This window comes from Rhynchophorus ferrugineus, unplaced genomic scaffold (genome assembly GCF_030347505.1).
Source record: "Rhynchophorus ferrugineus isolate W39M unplaced genomic scaffold, kcgeb_rfMv2 rfM9, whole genome shotgun sequence".
Classification (NCBI taxonomy): Eukaryota; Metazoa; Arthropoda; class Insecta; order Coleoptera; family Curculionidae; genus Rhynchophorus; species Rhynchophorus ferrugineus.
This window is the reverse complement of record NW_027472588.1, coordinates 725,650-746,307: the sequence shown is the minus strand read 5'-3', so window position 1 is coordinate 746,307 and position 20,658 is coordinate 725,650. Positions and strand designations below refer to the sequence as shown.

The following is a 20,658-nucleotide window of genomic DNA, read 5'->3' as shown; positions in this document are numbered from 1 at the left end:
GGAATATCTAAATTCATACAATTTTTATTACATTACACATTTTTAAACGCAAATTTTAAATTTGTAATATCTCCGAAAATATTTGTTTAATTTACATGCTGTAAGGAACCATATTGATCTCTATTAATTGCACACTGTATTTAAGGTACTTAATTCGATAAGGATTAATGCCGTATTGCTTAAAATATGCTTCGTAAATAAGCCATTTTCTCACGTAAAAAGTAAATAATAAAAATGGTTAATGTGGGTTATCCCTAAAAGATAAACATATACCATCGCGGACTTTTTTGTAGACCTTTTTATGGTGTACAATACTGTAGTACATTAATTTGATCTAACTCGTAGGGTTAGGCAGCGTTTTTGCTAATTGCTAAAATAAGCCTAAAAAAATAGGTTAATTTACGACATCACGTTAGAAACCTCTAAAATTAGCAATGTTGCCTTAGTATATTATGCATGTATTATACATATAAACCTTCCTCTTGAATCACTCTATCTATTGAAAAAAACCGCGTCAAAATTCGTTGCGTAGTTTTAAAGATTTAAGCGCACATAGGGATATAGGGACAGAAAAGGCGACTTTGTTTTATACTATGTAGTGATATAAAAGGCAAATAAAATTATCTAAGGCAATTATTTATCAACACAACTTTTGATTTCACTTGTTTCTCAATAAAAAAAAATAATTGACGGAAAAATAAAATAATTTATTTATCTTACAGGAAGTGGTACATTATGTACATTAAAATAAACTAAACTAAAACGACAGACGTCCTCAACGTGAATAAAGAGTGAACGTGAAAAGAATTGTGCATAAATTTCGTCTAATTTTAATTCCGTTATACTCCATGGAAAATCCTCGGCGTTAAGTCAAACGTCAATAACTTGACAATCGGGAACCTTTCATCGTCAAATTTTGAAATAATAAAAGGTTCCTGCGAATTGTCAACAAATTTCGATATTCGAGTGACATTTAAAATTGGTAACTTGTTTGTTTTCTTGGTAATATTTTTCCATAAAGTATTTCGACGTGAGAGGATGTGTGAGAAGTAGATTAATTAAAATCTATGACTAGTCTATGTAATGTCAAGTTGTTGAGAACCGTCGACCTAACTAATACTCGAATTAAATTAAAAAGATATTAAAAAAAACGCGGTAAAAAAATAAGAAATAAAAAGGAATCATACAAGTGGGTTATGGGGGGGGGGTAAAGGTTGAGGGGGAGGCAGTGGAGATGATGATTAATAATTAATGGTGGATGAAACGTTGATGCCCAGTGAAGCACCCAAGCCTAGCTGACGTTTCAGTCGTGCGGTGTTGCCGCGCTACACATCCTTGATCCAGTTTCGGATCGCTCGTCCATTAACTGTTGGAAATCGTACATATACAACAGCTGGGGAACCAGAACGTGTCGCTGTAGAGGTCGTTTCCGGTTCCTTCGAGCGCAATCAGCCTTTTCTGGACGTACTTTTGTTCGCATTTCGACGAGTAACCCTGTGGTAGCTGACAGAGACCGTTACAGTTAGTGTCGCTGGAATTTAAAAAAAAAACGTTGTCAAAGTTTGCATTTTTTCCGAATTTAAGGATTCTATATTTCTGTATATATCTTTTAGATATTATATTATATTTTATTAAAATTCTTGATTCGATAGCCATATAAATAGATAATAGAATTGTATAGAATATTCTATTTTATTGATACCACGATATCTATATTATAATAGTATATTTCATTTTATTTGAAAGACGAATTTGGCTTTTTTGTCTATTGTAAATTGATATTCTGTAATTATTTTTCAGCAACAAAGTCATGTTACACTAATTCTGTTAATTTTTTTCAAAGTAGAATCACATTTTATATAAATATCGATGTATTATTAGTAAAATATCTGTTCTAATAGTATAGTCCATTTTATTAAAGTGGCCAATTTCGCTTTTTTGCAGTTTTAGAAACGAAAATCTTTTTCTTGGTATTTCTATTGTATTTTAAAATGTATATTAACAATACTATTGTTAAGTAGTATATTCCCTTTTATTATTAAGGGTGCGAATTTGGCTTTTTGCTCGATTTCAGTAAGAAAACCTACTTTCTTTGTATTGGCTTTTCGAAATTTACATTATTACTATTGTTGGCGTAACATTTTCCTATCATAAATATGCGATATCATCGAAATTTCAAACATCTAATTGTATAATTACGTTCTTTTAACAAGTTCCATTGTTTCTAAAACGAATACCATGTCGATAATTATGAATGATTTTGCAATAAAACCGAATTTCCTGTCGATTATTCCTGCTGGTCCGTAACAACGAAGGCAAAACTATCGTTCCATTGTCGTCGAAATATTTCGATTTTTTGTTGTTGTTTCCGATAGTGTGTATGGTATCGACTCACCTGCAGACTTCGCTTTTCACCAGCTGAGTATACTGCTGGTTGGATTCGGGCATATTCACCACGTACATCCAGTTTCCTTTGCTGTTAAGAGCCGCCCTGGGCATGATGTAGCTGGAACGACTCCTGCACAAAGGTTGCCCGGTGATCGTCGATTGCCGTTTCCTCCTCACCAAGGAGGTGCCGTTGTTGACTTGATAGTCACCATCTCGGTATTGGAGGTACCTTCTTCTTCGTATCGAACGTTTCACTCGCTGACTTCTACAACAGTCGGCCGTAAATAATGACACTTATAGGTGACCTATCGGTAATCGAACCTTTTCCAAATCCCGTTCACGTGACTATAGGTCTGGGGTGTGAGGAAGGTGGGTGTTTGGTAGGCCGTGTTGTACTGAGTATCTTTCGTAACTTGCGGAGTAGTACCGCTGGAGTACTTGTAGGTGAGGAATGTACCGTCTTTGTTGTAGTTGGGATCGGAATAACCGTTCAATGCCACGGAATAGTTGGACTGGACGAGCTGTGGTTGTTCGTAGACTTTGGGAGGTATATAATATCCACCTAAAACCAATAGACAATAAATTAGATGTTTTATTGCGAAACAGCATTTATAGCATCACAGATATTGCATTTTACACCTATTTGAATGTTCTGATGTGATTTCTACTCTTAATGTTATATTCCATTTTATTAGAGATGTATTTGTTCTTTTTTATACTATTTTAGAAAGAAAAATCTCTTTGTACTGGATTTTCAAAAAGTACATTAGCTATTGCCATTGTAATTAGTATATTCAATTTTATTACAAAGGAAAATTTAGCTTAATAAACCATTGATATTTAATTTGTTTTACAGTAACAACAGAGTAATATTTTACTAATTCTGTTAAAATTTCTCTTAATAAATTTGCATTTTACATGTATTTGTATATATTCTAATGAGATTTCTATTCATTCATATTCAGAAAATGATCTTCAGGAGTATAGCATCCATCAAACTACCGTCAGCATTCCAGTGAAATATCAAGCGCACAACACGGCATCTATTCATTACTACTCACTGCTAAACAAAAGAAAATCGGTCCAATATTATGGAAACTTCCATATATTTTAAATAATCAAGATATACAGTACAATAACTAACAAATCGTCTCTAGTCTCATTATTACCTTGTTCTGGAAATATCTGAGTAGGCTTTGGAATGTACACGGGTTCCGGATAGTGGTAACCGAGGTCGCCGCCGACGTCCGGCACAGAGGGCGGCCCGTACACTGTACTGGGCGGCGGATAGAACAGGGCGTTGAACTCGTCTTTCTGCTCATTTATGATCAGGTTCTTGTGGTTGAATTGCCATTTTTGGATGAGGTGATAGATTAGATCGCTAAAAAAAGACAATCGGAAGGTTAAAATGGGAGTTTTGACGTTATAGCGGCCATCATTCACCTCGGATAATGATCGGGATGTTCGCAGTAGGTGAGTCCAGGTCGGGCGCATGCTGGAGTCTTCCCGGGAGGAGCCGGAACGTATCTGCACACGGGATTCGGTCCGTACTCGCTCGAGCAGACGGCGTCACTCGTCAGGATTGAATTGAACAGCACACATAACTGAAAATAACATTTTTGTTTACGTTCTGTCACTATAAACAAGTTGTCATGACAACGAACTCAATACTAGCCCTCTAGTTGGCTAACGTGTAAATTACTTTGGATTTGAATTTGCAATGTTGCCAGTTCTTAAAAATTATACGTATATTTGAGGAATATAATATATATAGAAAAAATTATCTTGAATTCACAAGTTAACTTAATATTTTTGATTAGGCCCAAGTTACAATGTTTTGGTAGAATATAAAGGACTTTCTATAAACATCTTACATTTTAACATAAATATGAAAAGAAGAAAGAGAAAATAAAACAATACGTAATTATTTATCAATATATAAACGCTACAATTACAAGAGTTGTAGTCCTTGTAAATTATTCGGATACTTGAAGAATATAATATAGGTTTTGAAATTCACAAATTAGCCCAAAGTCTCATTTGAGACTCAACTACAAATTTAATCAAAAGGAGAAATTAAAACAACATGTAAGGTCAAGGTAATAGTCTATTCAAAATTTTTTTGTACATACGTCATCAAGATGTTTGATATATTGCCCACCACAGTTTGTAAATTCGTTTCAGAATCAGACAATATTTTCCTTCTCATTTTATTCTAGTTAAAACGAGACACAATGATGCCCGATTAGTTCGAACACGTAAACGAATGAGCCTGTCAAAGTCGTCCAGTTGTCAGACGTATGCAAAATTCTTGAAAGCAATAGTGTTAAGAGGTTATAACTCTAACCTATAAACTATTGTGGCTGTATAATTAACTGTAGTTTTTAGATGTACTATAATGTTAAAATAAATTATATTTGATAACATTTTTCTTGAATTATTTTATTTAGATTAGAATTTTGTTGTATGTCAAAGCTAAACTGAACTAAAACTCAGAGTTGATGCGGCAACATTGCGACATTTTGACGTTACAAATTTCGATGACGCGTTTACAAATAAACTTTGAATAGACTATACATAACTATAAAGTATTACGATGTATATGTTGAGGTCAGTAGGTTGCAATGTATTAGAATATGCCAAAATCGATTGAAATTGACACTGTAAATGTCTAGCAATAGCAAATAAAAGACGTAAAATCATCACCAAGCATGACAACATTCGTCTTACATTGCAAGGATTGTGTATGATATAATTTCTGCCATACTCAGAAAGACGCGAAAACAATTATAGAAAATAAAGGAAAATATTTTATACCAATTTTCTCAATATATATCTTATTATACTAAAAAAATGCTAAAAAAAGGCTAACATGGCTGTTTGAAATAAAAAAAAACTAAATTGTTAATACCTCATGCGCAGCGTGCTTGATTTCATTCAGTATCAATCAGCTTACACTAAAAATGTCTTTACTCTAGTTGTTTATCGTACAGTATTTCCTGTTTAACAGCGCCACCTATCACGGACGTTTAGCGTCGAGCTCTTGTCAAAATCAATTTCGATTAACACAGAAAAATGTAATCGCCCAACAAAATCGATATTAATTAATCTATCGGTGATTTTATCTATGTAAAATACGCATAAAATCGACACAGGAATGCCGATCTCATGAATTATGAATGAATGCAACTAACGCATGACGCAATAACGTCGTTATCTTTTGCATAAGAACCGTCCATATCGTCCGCGAAAAGTTAAAATGGCTAAAAAGCTTTTTAATCATGTCGCAACACCGTTTGGACAATTAAGTGTTTAATTAAGACCTGTTCAATGAACCCTGAGAAAAAGTAAATAATACGAATAGTAGGCAGAGGTAACGTCATGTCGAAACAAGCGACTGTCATAATATTACCATAGCAACCGTACATGACATTTCCGGATTTTCGAAATTAATTTAATTAATGTTAATTAATGACGTGTGCAGCCGGTAAAAATAACAAAAAGTGATTAGGTATTCGCCTTTCTGTATTTCTAAGATTTGACAGCAATAGGAAATGTTTTTTTGAATAGTTTTTCTGAATACTACTAATGTCGGATTATTGTCTAATAATACTTTAGTTTGACCAATTGAACAATTTTTACAACTTTAAGCTGCTCCGTTGGGACAGTAACCACGTCCATCCGTGTGGTATTTTCTTTAGGAGGGAGACGTATATCATAGGGCTAGTATTGCATTGTGTTCTGAGAGACCATCTATTTTGAATGGTATTATGAGAGAGATATCTAAAGATATCTGTTTTTACCCTCAGTGCCGCTTTATATCGCCATTCAACCAGTCGCCTCTTCTTTCCGTTAAATAAAATAGTTTTTTGAAGTTTAAAGTAATAGTCTTTGTTTCCTAAATTCAGTTATTTCATAACTTAACTAACATCACAGTACCATCTGAATATTGGATAATGCGAAACTTTTCTCTAAAGTTACCTGTTATGTTTTCTCTCTGTTACATCATGCTTATTAATAATATATATATATATATATATATATATATATATATATATATATATATATATATATATATATATATATATAATTATATATATATATATATATATATATATATATAATTATATATATATATTTATATAGAACATAGAACGTCCTCCCTTTTTGAAAGATATTTTCGCATTTTAAAATTATATAGCCGGCTTGGTGTCGCAGTGGTAAAGGCGAAAGGACGGTCCTCCTACTATTACGATAGTCGCGGGTTCGAATCCTGCTGGGGCATGGTCGTAAGTTTGCAAAATCCGACAAGGAATATGATCCAAGTCACGCCAGTAACCAGGCTGGGTCAGACCGGATATCTTCAGGGATGATTTCTAAGTTGGTCACCCGCCAGTCGGTAGGCTTAATGCTGAGGACTGTGGACTGTAAACTGTAGATCCAGTCCAGATAAACCCCTAGTTGGTAAAAGGAGACTAATAAAATTCCTGCTAAGACCACGCAAAATAATTCTGAAATTATGTTATAACAGGTCAATTGAAAAGTTCCACATTTTTTTGGCAAAATTAGTATTTCTTTTTCTTCATCATAATTCCCTTCAAGGATGATACACTGATTATAGCAACCCTCCAACTGTTCGACACCATTTTTGTAGTACGATTTGTCCTTTACTTCAAAATAGGTCTTGGTTTCGTCGATCACCTCTTCGTTTAACGAAAATTTCTTCCCAGCGAGCATTATTTCGAGATTTAAGAATAGAAAATAGTCGCTGGGGGCCAGATCTGGGGAATACGGTGGATGAGGAAGCAATTCGAAGCCCAATTCATGGATTTTTGACACGGTCCATTGTCTTGGCGAAGCAACACTTTCTTTTTCTTCAAATGCGGCCGTTTTTCGGCGATTTTGTCGTCCAAACAGCCCAATAACGCTATGTAATAATCGCTGTTGATAGTCCTTCGTTTTTCAAAGTAGTCAATGAAAATTATTCCATGCGCATCCCAAAATACAGACGCCATAACCTTGGCAGCCGACTGTTGCGATTTTCTACGCTTTGGAGCAGGTTCATCGTGTGCAGTCGAGTCCGATGACTGTCAATTGGACTTCAGAGTGAAATGATGGAGCCATGTTACATCCATTGTCACATATCGACGCAAGAACTCAGGTTTATTACGCTTCATCATCTTCGAACACTAGTCCGAATCATCAACTCGTCGTTGTTTTTGGTCAGAAGTGAGCTCACGCGATACCCACTTTGCACAGAGCTTTCTCATACCCAAATATTTGTGACTGATATGATGTACACGTTCAATTGATATCTTCAGAGTGTCTTGATTCAATTTACGGTCATTCAAAATCATTTTGTAGATTTTTTTAATGTTTTCGTCGGTAACCACCTGTTTTGAGAGTCCTTTCACGGTCTTCGATGCTCATTTCACCACGTCTAAACTTAGCTTACCAATCCTTGATGGTTGATTTTCCTGGTGCAGTGTCCGGAAACTCGACATCAAACTAAGTTTTTGCTTCAACTGTATTCTTTCCCTTAAAAAAGCAATATTTTATCAACACGCGAAATTCCTTTTTATCCATTTTTTTAAAATAATAAAAGTTGCTTCATTCAAAATCCTATAATTCACAAACTAACGATCCGACAGCTGTCAAATTTATACACACCCCTTTTGAGGGTTAGGGATAACTAAAACACAAATGGATTTAATTCTAGTAGCACCATCTATGTGTCAGGCAGGGGACTTTCAGTTGACTTGTTATGTGTTTTTGTGGCAATTTTCGGTTTTGACATTCGCTATATCGTATCTGTCAAAGACTCTGCGACTGATTTTTCACTTACAGTCCTATTGTCAATCCCCGCATCGACAACAATTTTTTTTGTATCGCCGTATATCGCGAATCGAAGTTATCGTGGAAAAAATCTGTAGCACACAGAGCCGAGGGACCCACCGAACGTTAATGACATTTAACTCTCGACGAGCTCTCGGATGGATGATACAATCATGTCGATTTTTTTATTCCTGCGCCCGCTGCCGACCCTCCCGTCGCTCATCTATTGTGATGCCGGTTCAAGTACGTCCGTTCGGCGATTCACCGAAATTCGATGGATGTGCCACATTCGCGGCGGAAAAAAATCGGCCTTCAATTGTTCTCCGCGCGGGTTTTTAGCGTATCGTCGTACTCTATTTCGAGATGATTATCGGCGACCCGAGATCGAGAAAGTAATATCGATTTTTTTCGTCGTGGTTCGCCATAAATGCACCGCCATCCTTGCCATCTCCCCCCCCCCCCTGGCGTCTCTTACGGGGTGTCCTCTTCGTTTCTACATGTCGCGCGATCACAGTTCACCTTGGACTTCAATTTCGACGATTAATTTGAATTAGAACATAGATCGGAAATGTATAACGAATTTGAAGCATGAATTATTACATCTACATTAAGTTCAAAGGTTGGCAACGCTGGTGGATTGGTACCATGCGGTTCTCGGCTATAAAAGACGGCCACGACGACGTCTCTTTTTTTTTGTTTCTTTTTCTCTAGTCCTTGTAACAGTACCACTTCCATAGCGCTTCCGTACTTCCCTTACCTAATCCATGTATCATTTAAGATCGAAATAAACCACGCATTCCGACCGACCAGACCAACATTCCTACAATTGGTGACCCCGACGTCATCGAAGCGCATAACTGATAAACCAGCTCAATACGATCCGCTCGACAGGTTCTCCCATCACCATCACAAGGTTGAAGTTATCCTACGAGACTAGCGCGGTGGCCGAAGACCACAGGAGCCCATTAAGCATAACATCAACACATGAACACCCTTGCAGCACGAAAGGGGACACCTAAGGTACCACACTTACAGGTACAAGACGAACTACGTCCTGCTACTGCTTCGATGGCAGCTGATACCGTAAAACTCCTGACTAAAGTTGGGTGCCCATCTCATAAGCAGTCCCTAGGCGATTGCACCACATAGACGTTTAGGAGGGTTGTAATGTAGCGACTGCTACAACCCTTTAGGCCACCAATATTACATCTACATCAAGTTCAAAGGTTGGCAACGCTGGCGGATTGGTACCATGCGGTTCCCGGCTATAAAAGACCGCCACGACGACGTCTCTTTCTCTTTTTTCCCGTTGTTAGAAGAACTACTCTCGTGTCGTGTCGGACCAAATTTTGTAGCCAAAAAATAAAACGCTATTCCTATTTCTACCAAGTTACGATCGACAGCGCCATCTATTGAGTTGTTCATATGGCAAGAAGTAATTTTCGCTTATATTATGAGCTCTGATCATTGTTTCACTTATAAAAAAGCTTTTATTGAGAAAAAAAAGTTACCAGAATTCACATATGCTCCATCATTTTCTATGGAACCTAGGTGGTTACCAAATGAACTGAAGACGATGATTTGAAGGCGTTTCTCGACGATGATTGTTAGGAGTAACTCAGAAAACAACTTCCAATCGCTTGAGGAACATAGTAGTGATTCAAAAGCTTCGATATTTTGTGCTGTATGTATTGAAGCCATTGAAAGTTGTTTGGTCATGTGTAAAATTCTGCTTCAACGGCTAAATCACAAAGTTGTTTGCATCGTATTTGTACTAGTGATGAAAAGTGGTTCCATTACGATAATCTAAAGCGAAAAAGATTATGGGGACCACTTGGTCATTCATCATTATCAACGACAAAGCCGAATATCCATGGCTCCAAGCTACATATCTGTATTTGATGGAATCAGCTTGATGTGCATATTAAGTGCTACTAAAACCTAATCAAACCATTAGTGGGGATCGCTATCGACTACAATAGATGCGTTTAAACCGAGCACTACGTGAAAAACCGCCGAAATACGAGCAAAGACACCACAATGTTATTTTTCAGTACGACAGCGCTCGACCCCATGTTGCAAAACCGTAGAAAACCTACTTGAAAACATCAAAATGGGAAGTCGTATTCTCTATATCTTGCTCTTTGTGATTACTATTTGTTCCGACATACGAGTCTTGACCAGTCTGAGTAGCATTTCAGTTCTTATGAAGATACCAAAAAATTAGTCGATTCAGAACTAACCTCAAAACATGCATCGTTCTTTCTGGAAATGGAATCCATAAATTGCTTGAAAGATAGGAACAAGTAGCGGCTATGGATGAACAACACTTTGAATAAAATATATCGTACCGGTTTCTCACAATATAGGTTCAAGTATAAAAGATAACCCCTTAAAACTAATTTATAAGCCAATAGTTTGCCTTGTACTTTAGTTTCAACGATTAATTTGACTTCGAAAAAAAATCGGCTCAGCTCTACTCGTAGAAAGAAGCAACGAGAAAACCACAACACGCAGGTAATAATATAAATGAAAGATTTTTAACAAAAAAAAATTGGACCGGCTTCAAAAACTAAATAAATAACTCACTAAAAAGTAAAAAATAATGAAACCTAGGTTCTTAACAAAAAAAAAACTTTTTAAAATAAAATATCTACGTAATAATCGTTGTAATAACTAAATAAAAACCTTATTTAACCTATCTACTAGACGTACTTTATGTTTTACCAAATACACACAATTTAAATTAATACCTACCTAAACCATTTATCTGTTTACAATATTATTTTAACTACTACCAACTGATCACTTTGAACCCGGTACCGAGCAACAAATTGGATTTGTTTTGTTCGTAATTTAATTTTGTATATATGTCACACAATTATATTATTATTTTTATACTGTTTAGGCTCGGCATCAACTAGGGTACACTGGGTTCTTTATCTTTATCGCAACATTCGGACATATTTTCACATTTCAAAATAATGTGCGAGACAAACCATGCTGTATCGATCTGAACAAGTGATAATCAAATGGCTCTATGTCTGGTTGATAAGTAAACGATATTTTGTATATATCTAATAATCCTAGTTATATTAAGCTTTTTATGAAAATATTTTAATATACTTAATAAGATATTAGTACCAAATGAAATCAGTACACTTATTTGAAATATATGAGTAAAGCAAAAGTAGGCCAGCTTTTTAATTATCTCAAGTACCATAGCAAATATCATGAAACTGATTCGGAATTTAGAACGATCAAGTAGGCGACCAAAATTCCCATATTACTGACTGATTTAGATGACTTAACACTTCTGAAAAACTACAATGGCGATAAATAATTGCCGATGAATCATATTCTGCAAGCATCGATCTAGCTACCGATTCCTTGGTTTTTTATTGCCGCTGTCAAAACAATTGAAGAACGTCCATTTTGTACTGTCAATGCCAAATTTGTAATAATAAGAATGCCGGGTGTTTCTACCGATACAAAAAAAAACTTACCGAGGAATGATGTAATTCGTTTATCATTTTCGAATGAATTTATTAGGTTTAATATTGACATGGACAAGACAGGTACACTCATATAATGAGTTATTCATCGAATAACACTAGTTACTCGAATTGAATGTCACATTGAAATAAAATAGTTAATAATATATTAATTTAGAACTACGAAAGTTAATCAAAGCTCCATGGGCTTGTTTATTGAAAGACGATCGTCAAATAGTATTGGATTCGTTGAATGATTATATGTTAAATGTAAAACAAAACATTGTTGAATGACGCTGTTTATATGTTGATTTTAATTATTAAAAACACAGGTATCATATGAGTTTAGTTTTTTCATCAACTGTCAACACTATATAAATCGACATTTATTGTTGTTTGCGTGCTAGTCACTGAATAACACTAGTTACTCGAATTGAATGTCACGTGGAAAGAAAATAGTTATTAATATATTAATTTAGAACTACGAAAGTTAATGAAAGCTCCATGGGCTTGTTTATTGAAAGACGATCGTCAAATAGTATTGGATGCGTTGAATGATTATATGTTAAATGTAAAACAAAACATTGTTGAATGACGCTGTTTATATGTTGATTTTAATTATTAAACAGGTATCATATGAGTTTAGTTTTTTCTTCAACTGTCAACACTATATAAATCGATATATATTGTTGTTTGCGTGCTAGTCACTCAATAACACTAGTTACTCGAATTGAATGTCACATGGAAAGGAAATAGTTAATAATATATTAATTTAGAACTACGAAAGTTAATGAAAGCTCCATGGGCTTGCTTATTGAAAGACGATCGTCAAATATTATTGCATTTATTGAATAATTATATGTTAAATGTAAAACAAGACATTGTTAAATGACGCTGGTTATATGTTGAATGTTAATTGTTAAAAATACAGGTATCATATGAGTTTCGTTTTTTCTTCAACTGTCAACACCATATAGATCAATATTTATTGTTGTTTGCGTGCTAGTCACTGAATAACACTAGTTACTCGAATTGAATGTCACATGGAAAGAAAATAGTTAATAATATATTAATTTAGAACTACGAAAGTTAATGAAAGCTCCATGGGCTTGTTTATTGAAAGACGATCGTCAAATAGTATTGGATTTGTTGAATATGTTAAATGTAAAACAAGACATTGTTAAATGACGCTGGTTATATGTTGAATGTTAATTGTTAAAAATACAGGTATCATATGAGTTTCGTTTTTTCTTCAACTGTCAACACCATATAGATCAATATTTATTGTTGTTTGCGTGCTAGTCACTGAATAACACTAGTTACTCGAATTGAATGTCACATGGAAAGAAAATAGTTAATAATATATTAATTTAGAACTACGAAAGTTAATGAAAGCTCCATGGGCTTGTTTATTGAAAGACGATCGTCAAATAGTATTGGATTTGTTGAATAATTATATGTTAAATGTAAAACAAGACATTGTTAAATGACGCTGGTTATATGTTGAATGTTAATTGTTAAAAATACAGGTATCATATGAGTTTCGTTTTTTCTTCAACTGTCAACACCATATAGATCAATATTTATTGTTGTTTGCGTGCTAGTCACTGAATAACACTAGTTACTCGAATTGAATGTCACATGGAAAGAAAATAGTTAATAATATATTAATTTAGAACTACGAAAGTTAATGAAAGCTCCATGGGCTTGTTTATTGAAAGACGATCGTCAAATAGTATTGGATTTGTTGAATGATTATATGTTAAATGTAAAACAAAACATTGTTGAATGACGCTGTTTATATGTTGATTTTAATTATTAAACAGGTATCATATGAGTTTAGTTTTTTCTTCAACTGTCAACACTATATAAATCGATATATATTGTTGTTTGCGTGCTAGTCACTCAATAACACTAGTTACTCGAATTGAATGTCACATGGAAAGGAAATAGTTAATAATATATTAATTTAGAACTACGAAAGTTAATGAAAGCTCCATGGGCTTGCTTATTGAAAGACGATCGTCAAATATTATTGCATTTATTGAATAATTATATGTTAAATGTAAAACAAGACATTGTTAAATGACGCTGGTTATATGTTGAATGTTAATTGTTAAAAATACAGGTATCATATGAGTTTCGTTTTTTCTTCAACTGTCAACACCATATAGATCAATATTTATTGTTGTTTGCGTGCTAGTCACTGAATAACACTAGTTACTCGAATTGAATGTCACATGGAAAGGAAATAGTTAATAATATATTAATTTAGAACTGCAAAAGTTAACGAAAGCCCCATGAGCTTGTTTATTGAATGACGACCGTCAAATATTAGATTCGTAGAATGATTATATGTTAAATGTAAAACTGAATAATTATATGTTAAATGTAAAACAAGACATTGTTAAATGACGCTGGTTATATGGTGAATGGTAGCTGTTAAAAATACAGGTATCATATGAGTTTAGTTTTTTCTTCAACTGTCAAAAGTATATAGATTGATTTTATTGATATTTGCGTGCTAATCACTGAATAATACTAGTTACACGAATTGAATGTCACGTGGAAATAAAATAGTTATTAATATATTAATTTTGAACTATGAAAGTTAATGAAAGCTCCATGGGCTTGTTTATTGAAAGACGATCGTCAAATATTATTAGACTCGTTGAATAATCAATATGTTAAATGTAAAACAAGACATTGTTGAATGACGCTGGTTATATGCTGAATGTTACTTGTTAAAAATATAGGTATCATATGAGTTTAGGATTAGTTTTTTGGCTTCAAACTTTATGAAAACAAAATAACTATGATATGTGAATGACACTGGTTATATGTTAATGATTAAAGATATAGGGGTTATAAAACAGGATTGTTGGATCTTTGAATGATGCTGGTTAAATATTAAATATTAGTTGTTAAAGGCATATGCATCATATAGATTTAGTAATAATTTCTTCTCATAAAATTCGACTTGTTCGTTGAATGGCGCTGGTTATATATTATACAGTTGTTAAAGTTGTTTTATATTAGTTTTCTATATATCAGTTTAAAGTACATTGAGTGACGTTGGTTATGTGCAGAATGTTGATTGTTAAAAAATGGGAATTATATGAATTTAGACTTAGTTCAGTTTTTTTATAAACAGATTTACGGTCGATTGAATGACGTTGGTTATTCATTGAATGTCGTTTTGTCAAAATCGCTACAAGCACACACGTATACACACACAATCAACGGATTAGCATTATTTATTGACAACAGAAGCGTTGGTTGTTGATAAATCGGTCGTAAACAGACCGACGGTCCGTAAACTATCGAGGGAAATAAAAAATCCACTCGTCTACACGGGCGAGCCGCGTCATTCTAATTAATTGGCCGGTTGTAGGTGTCTCGGCCATAATGCAGCATTACATAGTCGACGCCGTACGAACTATATCGTTCAAGGTCTCCATCTTCGTCTGTTCGAGGAATTCTCTTCTCTCTCTCTCGGACCGCTAGCGCTTGACATCGAGGACAAATTTATCATAACCATTATCAATTTATCTGTCTAATTATTGCTCCTATTTTTTTTATTTATGATTAATTGTTTTCCAACGCCCACGGCCCGAAGCCCATTCAGGATACGGGTAGCGTTCGTGCGTTTTTTTTATTTTCTCCTACTGTCAACACTATACAGATCGATATTTATTGATGTTTGCGGGCTGGTTACTGAACGGGAGCTGCTCAACGGCCATCTAGATCCTGGTATCGACCCTGCCAGCGAGAATGGAGGAAATATGAAACACGTTCGAGATCTAGACCGAGATATCTTTTCTGGTTCATGATCCGGCGGTATTTTTTTCTCGCTGAGCCTTCACAATCGACCCTGCTCGATCGATTAACGATTGTCACTTGTTTACTTATTGCTTATTATGAGGTATTAAGCTAATTTTTTTTACGACACATATCTTAATTGTTCTCTTTTTACATCTGCTGTTGTAATACGTTGTTGTTTTCTTGCTGTAACCTCGAGCGGAGTCATATAGTTTCCTAAAAGCAGAAAGTGTTTCGGTTTCGGGTGAATGTCATTTGTTTTTAAATGGAGGTCTACGATACCAACTGCCTTAAAATGGAATTCTTATATTTGCGATTTAAGCGATAAAAATAAGACACACGTCAAATTGAATGCCATCGCTTTATTATAACAAATTTATGGATTTAAACGTAGTAATTTTAAGAAGCATTTGTGTTTAAAATATCACAAATAAAACAGACATTTACATCTTGTGACCTGATATTGTTAGTTGTTATTCCCTGATATATTGAATGCTAATTCTAGAATGCTAATTAAGATTTACACATGTTACTACCATATCTTAATTATATTTGTGCCATAGTGATTGATTGTATTTGAATGTCTTCAATTTGAATGAGTGAAGAAGTTTTTTGAGTGAATTATAGTGATTAAGGACAGGCTGAACACTATGTGATTATTATTGAATAACGAATATTAAACATTAATAATAGTAAATTGAATGACATGTAATATTTTTCACTGTACCAACAACGCTATAAAAAAATAGTACTATTTTATTTGTTACTAATTTGGATAACACTATATAACTACTCGCATTTCTGTTGAAAACTAAAAATGAATGACGCTTTTCATTTTATTAAGGTAAGTTCTATAGATTGAATGACAGTAGTTAAAATGATGATAGTCAATAGCCGAAGGACGTACAACATCCTCTTATTATTGACATTTGAATTCTATCGAGTATTGAATAACGAATGTTAAATATTAATGATGATAAACTGAATGACATGTATTATTTTTCACTGTACCAACAACGCTATAAATAAATAGTCCTATTTTATTTATTACTAAATTGGATAACACTATATAACTAATCGAATTTCTGTTGAAAACTAAAAATGAATGACACTTGTTATTTTATTAAGGTAAGTTCTGTAGATTGAATGACAGTAGTTAAAATGATGATAGCCAATGGCCGAAAGACGTACAATATCCTCTTTTTATTGACATTTGATTTCTATCGAGTATTGAATAACGAATATTAAATATTAATAATGATAAACTGAATGACATGTATTATTTTTCACTATACCAACAACGCTATAAATAAATAGTCATATTTTATTTGTTACTAAATTGGATAACACTATATAACTAATCGAATTTCTGTTGAAAACTAAAAATGAATGACACTTGTTATTTTATTAAGGTAAGTTCTGTAGATTGAATGACAGTAGTTAAAATGATGATAGCCAATGGCCGAAAGACGTACAATATCCTCTTATTATTGACATTTGATTTCTATCGAGTATTGAATAACGAATATTAAATATTAATAATGATAAACTGAATGACATGTATTATTTTTCACTGTACCAACAACGCTATAAATAAATAGTCATATTTTATTTATTACTAAATTGGATAACACTATATAACTAATCGAATTTCTGTTGAAAACTAAAAATGAATGACACTTGTTATTTTATTAAGGTAAGTTCTGTAGATTGAATGACAGTAGTTAAAATGATGATAGCCAATGGCCGAAAGACGTACAATATCCTCTTATTATTGACATTTGATTTCTATCGAGTATTGAATAACGAATATTAAATATTAATAATGATAAACTGAATGACATGTATTATTTTTCACTATACCAACAACGCTATAAATAAATAGTCATATTTTATTTGTTACTAAATTGGATAACACTATATAACAAATCGAATTTCTGTTGAAAACTAAAAATGAATGACGCTTTTCAATTTATTAAGGTAAGTTCTATAGATTGAATGACAGTAGTTAAAATTACGATAGCCAAAGGCCGACGGGCGAACAACATCCTCTTATTATTGACGTTTGAATTATATCGAGTATAGAATAACGAATATTATACATTAATAATGATAAATTGAATGGCATGCATTATTTTCATAAATAGAATGCCCAATTTTATTTGTTAATAAACCGAGTAAGAGTATATAACTAGTTGTAAACGTGTATTCTGTTGAACACTCAAATTCGATGTATTTATATTCAAAATAATGCCCGAAGTGTCACTTTTCAAATGTGGTATTTGAGATTTCTTCGTTGTTCAGAACCCAACGAAAAAATTGTGCAGGTTTTTAGAATGTTAAAGAAGATGAGATATATTTTATATTGAATGCTTTGTTATTTTCTTCTAACTTAATAAAATTGCCATTTATAGGAGACTAACTCGTTTATTATAAATCATCAGCCAATGATGTTTATTTATGACATAATATGTTGTATTGACGATTTTTTTATCGATACAAACGCATCAGACGTATTCCAAAACCGACGACATGTCACACGTTGAGGGACGCCTAACGGTCGGTCGCGTGTTTCTTCGCTCGACAGTCAATTAGCCTTGCGTAAGAGCTTAAAACGCCCGCCATTGTCATGCAAATAGAAAACGCCAAAGAAAATAGATAAACGAAAGAAAAAAATCGTCGTCGTCGTCGTCAACTTGCCGGGCGCAATTGAGAAAGTGCCGCCGTATAAACACGTTGCCGTAACGAACGTTACCCAACGAGGTAACCCGGTAAAGATCTCGAAAACAATTGCGAATCGACGCGGCTTTATAAACACTTAATGTCTGAATTATCTTCAGCGTATGATAATTGAATCGGCCGGACTAGACTTGAACAAATAAATGCGACGCCTCCTTTACATAACACACAATAACTCTTTATCAGGTTGGTTCTGAAAAAGAAACAATAGAAAGTGTCACCTGTTATTGAATGTCATTTGATATATATTAATTGATAGTTCTTTTTCAGCGTTTTGTTTCTAAATTATGTGGATTGAATAATTCTGATAATTAAAACGATTACAGAGGGTAAAAATTTTGAAATAAAAAATTAATAATTATAAATTGAATGACAAGTGTTATTTTTCACTTTGTCAAGTGCTATATTGAATATTAATGTTAAATATAGCTGATCATCGTATATATAATGTCCTACCTATATATGTATAATATTATATATCTAAAATAATTTGATGAAGATTCAAATTAAATGATGTTTGCGATTTAATTAAAGTAAATTCTATAGATTGAATAACACTAGTTAATATGATTACAGTCAGTGATTGATGGTCATACGACGTTCCTTTATTATAAACTATTGAAATATGTTAAATAATAACAATCAAAAATCAATAAGTATAAATTGAATGACATGTTTTATTTTTCACTGTGTCAAGTACTAGATTGAATATTAATGTTAGCTGTAGCTAATCTTTGTAAACAGAATGCCCTACGTTATTTAATAACATTAAATAACTAGAAAAAAATTTTGAAGAATGAAATTGAATGACGTTTTCCATTTTATTAGTTTAAATTCTGTGGATTGAATGACACTAGTTAAAATGATTACAGTCAGTGATTGATGGTCATACGACGTTCCTTTATTATGAACTATTGAAATATATTAATAACTATCAAAAAATAATAACAATCAAAAATCAATAAGTATAAATTGAATGACATGTTTTATTTTTTACTGTGTCAAGTACTAGATCGAATATTAATGGTAGCTCTAGCTAATCTTTGTAAATAGAATGCCCTACGTTATTTAATAACATTAAGTAACTAGACAAAAATTTTGAAGAATGAATTTGAATGACGTTTTCCATTTAATTAGTTTAAATTCTGTAGGTTGAATGACACTAGTTAAAATGATTACAGTCAATGATTGATGGTCATACGACGTTCCTTTATTATGAAGTAATGAAATATATGAAATAATAAAAATCAGAAATCATTAATTATAAATTGAATGACATGTGTTATTTTTCACTTTGTCAAGTGCTAGATTGAATATTAGAGTTAAATATAGCTGATCATTGTAGATATAATGCCTTACCTTACTTAATAACATTATATAACCAAAAAAAATTGTTAAAGACTTAAATTGAATAACGTTTGCCATTTAATTAAATTAAATTCTATATATTGAATGACATTAGTTAAAATGATTATACTCTGCGATTGATAGCCATACGACGTTCATTTATTTTCGGCTATTGAAATATATGATGATAACTATCAAAAATTAATAACTATAATTTGAATGACACGTGTTATTTTTTACTAAGTCAACTACTACTATATAACTAGTTGAAAAATGACTCTGTAACCCTCAAATTGAATGACTAATCACTAAATTTTTTAAAGTAAATTCTATGAATTGAATGAGAATTGTTACAAATGAGTATAAATAATGATTGAAGATCATACTAGGTTATTTTATTTTTAACAATTGAAACAACTGCAGAAGAAGTGAATAACAGAATTGAAAATTAATGATTATAAATTGAATGACACGTGTTATTTTTTACTATACCAAGAACATTGTAAATAGAATGTCTTATGTAATTTGTTATTAAATTAAGTTACATTATATAAACAGTTGGGAAATTTCTGTTGAACACTTAAATTGAATGACGTTTGTCATTTTATTGAAGTAAGTTCTATGGATCGAATTACAGTAGCTAAAATAATTAGTCATTGGTTGAAAAACATACGGCGTCCTTTTATTATTGACAATTGAAATATTTCGATTACAAATTAAAGAATAGTAAAAAAATTATAGCAATTTTTTCCATTAAACTGAATATGGGTATAGTTACATACCTATATTTTTTTATATTTTAGTTGAAAATGTTCTGCTAAACACTCAAATTGTATGACGCTGTCATTTTATTTTTTTATAATCGGATTATGTTATTAATTTTATATACTGATGTGCAAATATTACTTGGGATCTCTCAGTGACTCATCTTTCATATCAAAATTTCTAGAACGAAAGCGAACTATTATCGTTCTTCTTTTTTGTCGTAATAATAATGCGAAATATAACGACATTTCTCGTTAGTTACATTCAT

The 20,658-nt window shown here is 32.8% G+C and overlaps 1 protein-coding gene across 1 annotated transcript in view; it reads right to left on the bottom strand.

Moving 5' to 3' along the window:
- Positions 1-686: 686 nt before the first annotated feature.
- spz5 (spatzle 5 Toll-1 receptor) overlaps positions 687-20,658 on the bottom strand; it is a 43,938-nt gene continuing 23,966 nt past the window's right edge. Inside the window, exons 2-6 of the mRNA XM_076413978.1 lie at positions 3,832-3,992; positions 3,558-3,769; positions 2,710-2,950; positions 2,396-2,653; positions 687-1,531 (exon numbers count right to left, since the gene is read on the bottom strand). Of these exons, the coding sequence (XP_076270093.1) occupies positions 1,363-1,531; positions 2,396-2,653; positions 2,710-2,950; positions 3,558-3,769; positions 3,832-3,992 (1,041 nt within the window). The 3' untranslated portion in view covers positions 687-1,362. The remainder of the gene's footprint in view (positions 1,532-2,395; positions 2,654-2,709; positions 2,951-3,557; positions 3,770-3,831; positions 3,993-20,658) is intronic.